Raw genomic sequence first — 11,701 nt, 5'->3', positions numbered from 1 at the left:
ACAGAGTGAGACTCCATCTCAAAAAAAAAAAACAAAAAAAACAAAAAACAGCCAAGACCCTCATCTTCCTGTCTAGAGGCAGGAACTTTTCTTAACTCTTTCAGTTTCTTAACTCTTTCAGCTGTCTGTCAGTTTCCACCTGTGGGCCCCCTCAATCCTTCCTGCACTAAGCTACTCATGGCATGTGTTACAAGGGTGAAAATGGCACATCTGGGCTGAAACCAGGACGGCAACATGAACAAAATGAAAAGTTCAAAGGGACAAGCTCACCTAAAAATTACTTGTCCCCACGTTTCCCCCTCCTTTCTCCTTTCTCCCTTAGACTCAAGTTATAGAAGAGCTTGAACGTGATAAAATACTTGGCTTTTGGCCCCTTGCCTTCCAGGGATATTTAGAGGAAACTCCTGAGACCCTTGGATATTGTGTTCTCTGCTGGGATTCTCCCAAGGGCTGCATCCACAGTATGGAAATGGATAGAATGCTGCAAAGCTATTTCCACAAAGCTCGTGTGGTATTTGCATGTAATTTCCCTATGGACACTGTGCAACCCCTCCCCAGACCATTTTCAAGTTAAAAGCATTTTTATGGCTCTCTTGATGGCAGTCACTTCTGGATTTTTCCTCCTCTCTGAGCTGTCTTCTCCCTCGGGCACTCTCCCTGGCCCAGATCTTTGGAGAGGGAGCCAAGTGGAGCCAGGGAAGAACCATAGAGGAATGCAGGACTCAGCCCAACCTTTGCCCTGGGCACTGGCTGAGATTCTATTTCCAAAATTGTTTAGGTGATTATACTGTAGACTGTGGGACTCTAGATCAATTAATTCAAAAAAAGTCTCTTTGATCTAGAAGTTTCTGAACTACCTTCTATCTCTTTCTTTTCTGCCTCTGGTAATAATTCTTTTAAAAATGAGTCTTGGCCAGGTGTGGTGGTTCACGCCTGTAATCTCAGCACTGTGAGAGGCTGAGGCGGGTGGATAACCTGACGTCAGGAGTTTGAGGATCACCTGGCCCACATGGTGAAACCCTGTCTCTACTAAGAATACAAATATTAGCCGGGCGTGGTAGCGGGCACCTGTAATCCCAGCAACTCGGGACGCTAAGGCAGAATTGCTTGAACTTGGGAGGTTGCAGCGAGCCGAGATCGCACCATTGCACTCCAGCCTAGACGACAGAGTAAGACTCCATCTCAGAAACAAAACAAACAAAAAGAGTCTTGATTCACTTATTGAATCTCTGCAATAGCCATTGAAGATTGGGCTATTTTCAGAGGAGGAAACGGAGATGGTTAAGTTACATAGCTGCTTAGGGTCTTGATTTGTCCAACTCAAAGTCCAGCGTTCTTTCTGTGCCTCAGTCTCTTCAACTGTAAAATTGGGGTGTAAATAGCATGTATTTGATAGGGTTGTTGGGAGGGTTGAATGCTTTCATCTTTGTTAGGTGTTTAAAACAGCCTTGCATATAGAGTATTCCATAAATATTCACTGATTTTATTGTGCTATGCCTTGTTTTTCTTTACCATTCTATGCATTGGACTCATGACTCTTTCGTGGGAGGCGAAACCAACTTCTACGCTTGGAAAGTATTATTCAAGATGGAGAAGCTGGCTTCCCAGGCTCACGCCCAGGTGGGACCAGAACCGATACCTCATAAGCAACAGGACTGGGCTGACTGACTGAGCCACATCCCTGCCTGGCCCTGGCTAAGCAGAAGAAACTCTCAGACATGGGTAAACCCACAAAGGGAAGGGATGTCCCGTTTAGAAAATGCTTAGGGCAGGAAGAAAGAAGGCTTCTGAACAGAGCCAAGGAGTATAAGGCAACATTTTACTCTGTGATGTGTTGAAGGCCTTGTGTTTTGAGGTGGTTCTAGATTCTTCATGATTTGTATTTCACCTTTACCCAGCAGTTACAAGTTAAGGCCTGTGTGTGCTGAAAGGAGTATGGAGGAGGACACCAGTTCCCTCCCACAGGGATGACTGAAAGCCTTGGAGTAGTTAGGACCAGGAACTGGAGAGAGAGATCTGAACTCTGCCAGAGAGCCCTGGTGCTTGGGAGAGGCTGCCCTGCAGGGACTTGCGCTGTAGCTCAAGCCTTCCTTAGTAGTAGCCAATATAAATGACAGGGATAGGTTCCCACCATCCTGGGGACCCTGGAAGAAACCAACACAATTAACATCAGGTCTGTTGGCTGCTGCTGAAAAGACGGCAATGAAAAATACAAAATCTGCCAGGCACGGTGGCTCACGCCTGTAATCTCAGCATTTTGGTAGGCCAAGGAGGGCGGATCATGAGGTCAGGAGCTCGAGATCAGCCTGGCCAGCATGATGAAACCCCATCTCTACTAAAAGTACAAAAATTAGCCGGGCGTGGTGGCGCACGCCTGTGATCCCTGCTACTTGGGAGGGCTGAGGCAGGAGAATCGCTTGAATCAGGGAGGTGGAGGTTGCAGTGAGCTGAGATGGAGCCACTGCACTCTAGCCTGGGTGACAGAGTGAGACTCAGTCTCAAAAACAAAACACACACAAAAAAACAAAAACACAATATAACCAGGAAAGAACTAGACTCCGTAAAAGAGCTTTACAAACCTAATCAAGGGAACAAGACACCCCAAACTGTACTTGGAAAACTGCTGAAAGTTGTGAAAGTCATGCTCTAGCAGTTGAAATTTTTGCTGATCAGTCCACTCTCTCAGGAAAAAAAAAAACAGACCCACAAAGAAAATAGGAGGTTTAAAACACAAATGTCTGTAATTAAGCAACGGAATGACGTCTTCCGCCGGCCCGAGCTTCCCACTGTTGTGTTTTTATCAAGAGGAGCCCCGGGTTCTGCCTGGCCCGGTTCGCTTTCGCCTGCGTTGACTCTCTCAGCACTCAGGCCTTCCAAAGTTTCCAGGATCCCGTTTCCAAGATACGGACACAGGCTCCATGTCTTGATCTTATCCTGAGTCGATGTTTTCCCACCTTTAGGATACAAGGCGCCATAAACGGCACGTACAGAGTTGGGAGCGCTTCAAAAAGACGCACGTGAGAGGGGGGTGGCATCTTACTAGCTGGTCACCAGCATTAACTTGGTGGTGGCAATGAGCCGCGGAAAATGGGGCAGGAGAGATGCGAACGCAACGTGAGACCCCCTCCTAGCCCCCCGGCGTGAGGTTTCCGACGACCGCCGGCGGCCAATGCTGAGGGGCGGGGCTGGGAAGACTTCCGCTGGAACTGTGGCGCGGGGACCGCCTGCTGTGGGATGCCCGGGACAATGGCGAGCGAGCTCCGGGCCAGGCAAGCCTTGCGGACTGCGGGAGGGGGCGGCTCCCTGCGCGGTAATCCGAGCAGGGATAAACAGGCGTGGAGGGGTGACGCGTCCCGGCCCCGCTCAGCGCTTGCTTCCCGGGGTCCCCGCTCCGGCCGGCCCCGCCCCCGCCGCGAGACCCCGGCCGCGCCCCCACCCCGCCCCCGCCGCGAGCCCTGAGGCCGTGTCCCAGCGCGCGGAGTCCTGCCGCGACTCCCCGCGCTAGGCACGCGCCGCCGGCTCCTGCTGCAGCCCCGCGCTCATTGGCTGCCCCGGCGTGGGCGCTCCCGCCCCGCCTCGCCATTGGCTGGGGCCGCCGCGGTCCCAGCGCGGAGCTGCCGCTGACATCACGCGGCCTGAGGCGGCGGCGGCGCCCCCGGCCCAGCCCCGCAGTCCCCTAGGCAGAGGCGCCGCCGTGGTGCCCGGCGGAGGATGGTGCGCGGCGCGCCGGGGACTCCCTGCTGCCAGAGCCGCAGCCCCGCAACGGAGCCGGCCGCGGCGGGCAGTCGACCCCCGCACTGGGCGCGGGGCGGGCGGCCGCGGTGAGGCGCCGAGGGCGGCGCGGGAGCCGGAGCCGGGCTGGGGCTGCAGCAGCAGCAGCCATGGGGGCCCTGACGAGCCGGCAGCACGCGGGCGTGGAGGAGGTGGACATCCCGTCCAATTCCGTGTACCGCTACCCGCCCAAGTCCGGTGAGGACGGGCGAGCGCCGCGGCCGCGAGGAGGGAGAGAGGCAGGGGCGGGGGTCCGGGTCGGGACGGCCCGAGGGGGCCCCACGGGTTCTCGGGGACCCAGTGGTTGCGGCCGCTCCGAAACGATCTTCGAGCGCGGGAGGTCCTGGAGAAGGCCGGTGTCTCCCCCGCCCCGGGCGAATTAGCGCAGGAGGCGTCCTGCGGAGCCTGGCGGGGGTCACCGAGGGCACCGAGCCCCTCCACCGGAGGACGGGAGCGGCCTCCATTGTAATTGGCCCCGTGACGGGGACGCGTGCCCGCAGGGACTGCGGCTCCCGGGGAGCGGGGCTGCGGCGTCGCAGGCGAGGTCGGCGCCCCGCACGGACCCGGCGGGTCCGGCCCACAGCCCATTTGCCTCGCGGGAACCGAGGGCCCGGGGTGGGGGGGCGGCCTCGGCATCCCTAACAGGCACCTTTGCCAGGTGCTGTCCCTGCTCTGCAGCCTCCCAGCCTCTGGAAAGGTTAGAATTAGGTCTTTTCTGAAAAAGCTTCTATTGCCTGCGGAGGATGGAAGCCAAACATGCATTTGCAGTGCTGGTGCCTTTCCAGAGGCTGTCAGAAGCGGGTGGAGGTGGGGGAGAGTAACAAATGTTTGGGAATCTGAGTATCAGAGTCACTCGAATTGCCCCTTTGCCAGCGTTGCGGCAAGCCTGGGTTTTGGAGTGAGACTAGCTCTGGGTGAAGGCCGAGATATTGGAAACGTATTACGTTTGTTATCAGAATCAAACCTTCACTTAAAGAGATGAATGTCTCCAGTCTCTGGGTTGTGGTATCAGCATTGGAGATGGAAGAGGGTTTTGATAGCAAAGCAGAGAATCACAGGAAGGTAGTTCAGTTATGTGAGCACCAGCTAATGTGAATTGCTGCTGCATGACCTAGCTGGTGTTTACTTTTAGTTGCAAGTAATTTTCCTTTAATTGCAGTTATTTTTAAATTACTTTTAATCTTATTCTCAAGACTTATGGGGATGGATGGCTACTACCTTCTCTCTGGCTTAGGACCTGATGGAGATTTTGGTGATCTTGGAATGAAATGTCAGAATTGGAGCGGAGCCTCATCTCTTTTTGGTAGAGTAGAGACATGCTAATGAGATGAGCTGATTTCTCAGCAGTGTGTCCAGTGTCTGCCAGGTAAAAGCAGGGGCCAGACGATGAACCTGCCCGCATCCCTGCCGAGTGTCTGCCAGAGCTGTGTTTCCCACTGCTTTTGTGCCAGAGAATGAATCCTTGCAAAGATGAATATGATGAATTGTTTTATAAAGCTGTGGGTCATGAGTATTTTAATAAAGCTCTGATTATGACTACATAATGCTAAAGAAGGCATGGATTTTGTTTTTTAATAGACAAAAATATGCAGCAGTATTTGTGGACTCGGTGTTTCGTAAACCACATGGCTTTTATCGATCAGAATATGGAGCATACTTTTCTGAGCTTGGAATTTTCAAAAGTGTTTGCTGCCTCAGGGAAGTATTCACCCCTCCCTTCGCATGTGAAACTTAACATAGATAACCCTCTGGAAGGCGGTTCCCCAAAGCATTTTTATACAAGTTTGAATCTTGGGTGATGAAAATGAAAGGATAATAGACCAAAACTTTTTTTGTTAATTAACACACTCAGTACTTTGCCTTAAATAATCCTCTCTACTCTACCAATCTTTTAAAGGTTTTACTTAACTGTAAAACTGTAATTCATGTTAAATCAGAAGTTATACATGAGAGAAGTCTTTACAGCCAGTGGACCAATTATTTCTGTTGAAGCTAAAGCACAGAAAATAGAACATCTGTGTCTCTGTCAGCAGACCTTTGTGTATTTGAAACCTATGTGAGCTTGCATATACGCTCTAGATAGAGGCATTGCCTTTCTTCTGATCATTGAATTGACCTGGCTCTTTATGGGATAAAGAGCCCATACAGGTTCAAGAGAGTTTGGCCGTTACCACCATGCCTAGCTAATGTTTAATTGTTATTATTATTATTTTGAGTCAGAGTCTCACTCTGTCATGCCCAGGCTGGAATGAAGTGGCGAGATATTGACCACTGCAACCTCCATGTCCCAGGTTCCAGCAATTCTCCTGCCTCAGTCTCCCAAGTAGCTGGGATTACAGGCGCTCACCACCATGCCCTGCTAATTTTGTGTATTTTTAGTAGAGACGGGGTTTCACCATGTTGACCAGGCTGGTCTCAAACTCCTGACCTCAGGTGATCCACCTGCCTCAGCCTCCCAAAGTGCTGGGATTAGAAGCGTGAGCCACCATGCCCGGCTAAGTTTTTTGTAGAGACAGTATCTCACTATGTTGCCCAAGGTGGTCTTGAACTCGTGGTCTCAAGCAAACCTCCCGCCTTGGCCTCCCATTCATTTCACTAATAAGAAAATGGAGACCCATAGAAATGAATTGGCATGACTACGGTCTCTCAGCCAGTGTTCTTTATACTATACCATCTGCCTTTGACTTTCAAGGAATTGGGTTTTGAACTTGTACTCAAAACACAGGACTTAAAACAATCATTCCATAATTATGGAGTAAAGCTATTTTGTGTCACAATTGAAATCCTTTTTTTTTTTAAAGATGGGGTTTCACCACGTTGGTCAGGCTGGTCTTGAACTCCCAACCTCAGGCGATCTGCCCACCTTGGCCTCCAAAGTGCTTGGATTACAGGCGTGAACCACCACGCCTGGCCAAATCTGATTTTGAGAAGTCTCCTTATCCTGAGTACTGATAGTGGAACAAAGCAAGCAGCAGAGTCCGTTTTCTCCAGATGACATGCATTGTGGCCTGGGTGTTAAGTTGAGACTACTACCTGGCTCGCTGGAAAGTGGCTAGAGCTGCACTACCTGTGGATCGGTTGCTTCAGAAAGATGCACCATTACCTGCCCTTGTAACGATGTTTACCGTGCCCAGCAGAAATTGCTTTTTTCTGAGTATTTTTTTTTTTTTTTTTGAGATGGAGTTTCGCTCTTGTTACCCAGGCTGGAGTGCAATGGCGCGATCTCGGCTCACTGCAACCTCCGCCTCCTGGGTTCAGGCAATTCTCCTGCCTCAGCCTCCTGAGTAGCTGGGACTACAGGCACGCGCCACCATGCCCAGCTAATTTTTTGTAGTTTTAGTAGAGACGGGGTTTCACCATGTTGACTAGGATGGTCTCGATCTCTTGACCTCGTGATCCACCCGCCTCGACCTCCCAAAGTGCTGGGATTACAGGCTTGAGCCACCGCGCCCGGCCTTTCTGAGTATTTTTAATGGAACTTCTTGGTTTTGTATGCACATTGAAATAGAAACATTTAAAACCTATCAAGAATGGCTGATTTCAAGTTGAGACTTGGATTCATAGCTTTTTTCTATTCTTAAATAGAGGTAGCTAGAAATAGCCTAAATTATTTGGAATTGTTTGTTTTTGAGTAGGCAATATAGTCACATGTTTCAAAATTTAAAGGAATGGAAAAACATACCGTGAAAGCCTTGTTCTCACCGCTCTTCTCCTTCCTCCCTCTAAACCTCCCATCTCGTTTAACCACTTTTGGTTTCTTTGGAATTCTTTTAGATTTTCTTGTTTAAATGCAAGCATGGCATGCTGTTATACTGTTATACACCTTGCTCTTTTTGCTTTCAGAGATATTGGAGACCTTTTTTTTTGAGATGGAGTCTTACTCTGTCGCTCAGGCTGGAGTGCAGTGGTGCAATCTTGGCTTACTGCAACCTCCACCTCCCAAGTTCAAGCAACTCTTCTGTCTCAGCCTCCCAAGTAACTTGGACTACAGGCGCGTCCCACCAAGCCTGGCTAATTTTTTGTATTTTTTAGTAGAGACAGGGTTTCACTGTGTTAGTCAGGATGGTCTTGATCTCCTGACCTCGTGCTAGGCCTGCCTCGGTCTCCCAAAGGGCTGGGATTACAGGTGTGAGCCACCACACCCAGCCTGGAGATCTTTTTATATTGTCTCATATTTGACAGTTTCTTTGTACTTTTTAACAGCTGTATAGTATTCCTTTGTATGTGCCATCATATATATATGTGTATATATATATATATTTTTTTTTTTTAATAGCGTTTTAGGTTTTGGGGTACATGTGAAGAACGTGCAAGATTGTTGCATAGGTACATACATGGCAATGTGGTTTGCTGCCTTCCTCCCCATCACCTATATCTGGCATTTCTCCCCATGTTATCCCTCCCCAATTCCCCACCCCCCACTCCCCACCCCCGCCCCGTGATGAACATCTGTGGATTGTTTTTTCAGTATCTTACTGTTACAAACAATGCAACAATGAATAATGTTATGTATTAGGTAATTTTTAGATTTATTAATGTGTGAATATTAATCATTTAAGTAATAGAAAGTGTGGTGGCAGTTTCTATATAGCATTTCTACATTAGCTTGGAAAGCAGTTTAGAGCACGATTTTGCTATATTTGGTTGTACCTTTGTAATTTTTGAGTTAGAGGTCATACATCCTTCTCTAAGATCTTTGCATCTTTAAAAGCCCAAGATAATTTGTTTCGCAAAGAAAGGTATGGATTTGCAGAGGTGGTTATTTTTATGAAAGATCATCTTTGACAGTGATAAAAGTCCATGTTGATAAGAGCCTGTTTTCTCTATCCAGGAAGAAATAGGCATACTGTAAAGACAATTTAATTTATATAAACCAGTACCTCATAAATCTAGTTTGTTTCCTCCCACATATTTGAGTAAGTTGGAAAATAGGAATGATTTGTTTTGCTGAAGTCTTTAAGAACTACACCTACTATAAAAATTGAGAATGGTAATCAGAGTCCTGACCAGCCAGCTTGGTTAAACCTCGGTTTCTGCTTTTAAGGACTTCAACTGACTAGATGAGGCCCACCCATATAATCAAGGATAATCTCCTTTACTCAGAGTCAACCGATTGTAGATTTTTAGAAATTAAATAATTTATTTTTAGAAACAGGGTCTCACTCTGGCACCCTGGCTGGAGTGCAGTGGTGTTATCAAAGATCACTGTAACCTCAGAGTCCTGGGCTCAAGTGATCTTCCTGCCTCAGCCTCCTGAGTAGCTGGGATTACAGGCACATACCACCATGCCTGGCTAATGATTTAAAGTTTTTGTAAAGACAGCATCTCACTATGTTGCCCAGGCTGGTCTTGAACTCCTGATCTCAAGCAGTCTTCCTACCTCAGTGTCACAAAGCACTGGGATTACAGGAGTGAGCTGCTGCACCTGGCCATAGATGTATCACATCTCTCTATATCATCATTCTCTAAATGTTTGTTATTTTACAGTACATGTATGCTTGTCAAATGGGTCTTTCCTATTGCAAGAGCAGTTTTTAAAGGCATAGGTAATAAGTCTTTGTCAGATAATTAAAAAAGTTTCTATATAAGTTTCTCCTAGCTTTACGAGTGTCAATTTAATAGTAGATTTGAAACCATACACTTAAAAAATACGTAACTTACTACAGAATAAGGAATTATTTGGTTGGCACAATTTGACACTTTAACTAAAGCATCCAAAATAATTTTGAAAAAGAACAAAGTTGGAGGACTATCACTACGCTATTTTAAAAATTACTATACACATAATTACAACAGTGCTACAGTAATCAAGATCGTGTGGTAATGGCGCAACGAAAAGCATACAGATCAATGGAACAGAGCTATGAACCAGAAGTCCTCACATTTATTGTCAGTTGATTTTGACGAAAGTACTGAGACAATTACATGGGGAAAGGATAGTCATTTCCACAAATGATGCTGGGACGAGCAAAAAAGAAAATGAACTCAGACCTATTCTTTACATCACCAAAATTATTTCAAAATGGATTACAAGTGAAAAGGGAACCCAGAGAATGGGAGAAAATATTTATAAATCATAAATGTGATAAGAATTTGTATCTAGAATAGATAAGGAACTCTTACATTCAATAATAAAAAGACAATTGAATTAAAAATGGTCACAGCACTTGAATAGACATTTCTCCGAAAAAGATATACAGTGGACAGTAAGCACATGAAGAGATGATCAACGTTATTAACTATCAAGGAAATACAAATCAAAACTACAATTAGATACCAGTTCACACCCACTAGGATGGCTATAATTTTAAAAAGTGATAATGACAAGCATTGGTAAGGATATGGAGAGATCAAAACCCTCATACCCTGATGATGTGAAGGTAAAATGGTGCAGCCACTTTGGAAAGCAGTTTGACAGATTCTCAGGTGGTTAGTTACTATATGACTCAGCAGTTTTGCTCCTAGGTATACACCCAAGAAAGATGAAGAAAATACATTCACATAAAAACTTGTACATGAATTACTCATAATAGCTAAAAGGTGGAAATAACCCAAGTGTCCATCAGCCAATGAATAGAACAGCTGATGAGTAAAATATGGTAAGTCTGTACAATAGAATACTATTTAGCAATAAAAAGGAATGAAGATTTGATATGTGCTACAACCTAGGTGAACCCTGAAAATGTTATACTAAGTGAAAGAAGCCAGGTGCAAAAGGCCATATATTGAATAATCTTGTTTATAAGAAATGCCCAGAAGAGGCAAATCCACAGAGACAGAAAGTAGATTAGCGGCTGTGGCTGCGCCTGCCAGAGGCTGGGTGGAGGGAGAAATGAGCTGCGACTGCTAATGGATTTCTTTTTGGGGTAATGGCAGTGTTCTAAAATTAGATAGTGGCAAATAGTTGTATAATACTGTTAATATACTAGAAACCATTGGATTGTACACACTAAATAGGTGAATTCTGTGGTATATAAATTGTATTTCCATAAAGCTATTTTCAAAATGGGGCTGGGTATGGTGGCTCATGCCTGTAATTGCAGCACTTTGGAAGGCCAAGGCTGAAGGATGGCTTGAGCCCAGGAGTTCAAGACCAGCCTGGGCAACAGAGTGAGACCTGTCTCTACAAAAACTTTTTTTTTTTTTTTTTTAATTAGCTCGGCATGGTGGCATGACATCAGCTACTCAGGAGGCTGAGGTAGAAGGTTTGCTTGTGCCTAGGAGTTCAAGGCTGCAGTGAGCTATGATTGTGCCACTGTGCTCCAGCCTGGGTGACAGATTAAGACCTTGTCATTAGTTAAAAAAATAAAAATAAAAATGGATCATAGACCTAAATGCAAAGTAAAAACTATGAAGCTCCTAGAAGAAGAGATAGGAGAAAATTTTTATTTGATTTGGATTGGGCAAAGAGTTCTTAGATATGACACCAAAAGCGAAATCCATACAAGTAAAACATAATAATAAATTGGATTTCTTCAAAAAAACATTTCCACCTCAAAAGACAGTAAAAAGATGGAAACACAAGCTACCTTCTGAAAGAAAATATTTGTAAATCGCATAAAGGATGTGTATCAATATTATATCAAGAACTCTTACAACTCAGTATTATGAAGACAGACAACCCAATTAAAAAATGCACAGGAGGCCGGGTGCAGTGGCTCACATCTGTAATCCCAGCACTTGGGGAGGCTGAGGTGGGCAGATCATGAGGGCAGGAGATGGAGACCATCCTGGCTAACACAGTGAAATCCTGTCTCTACTAAAAATACAAAAAATTAGCCAGACGTGGTGGTACACTCCTATAGTCCCAGCTACTCGAGAGGCTGAGGGAGGAGAGTCACTTGAACCCAGGAGGCAGAGGTTGCAGTGAGCCAAGATCTCGCCACTGCACTCCAGCCTGGGTGACAGAGTGAGACTCCATCTCAAAAAA

General features: G+C 46.4%; 1 protein-coding gene across 1 annotated transcript in view; it reads left to right on the top strand.

Annotated features, from left to right (window-relative positions):
* Positions 1-3,688: 3,688 nt before the first annotated feature.
* RNF157 (ring finger protein 157) overlaps positions 3,689-11,701 on the top strand; it is a 90,159-nt gene continuing 82,146 nt past the window's right edge. The window contains exon 1 of the mRNA XM_037741083.1: positions 3,689-3,969. Coding sequence (XP_037597011.1) covers positions 3,882-3,969 — 88 coding nt within the window. The 5' untranslated portion in view covers positions 3,689-3,881. The remainder of the gene's footprint in view (positions 3,970-11,701) is intronic.

The sequence above is a fragment of the Cebus imitator genome, unplaced genomic scaffold (assembly GCF_001604975.1).
Source record: "Cebus imitator isolate Cc_AM_T3 unplaced genomic scaffold, Cebus_imitator-1.0 Scaffold93, whole genome shotgun sequence".
Taxonomy (NCBI): Eukaryota; Metazoa; Chordata; class Mammalia; order Primates; family Cebidae; genus Cebus; species Cebus imitator.
Note: the sequence above shows the minus strand (reverse complement) of the source record. Positions and strands in the feature narration are given on the sequence as shown.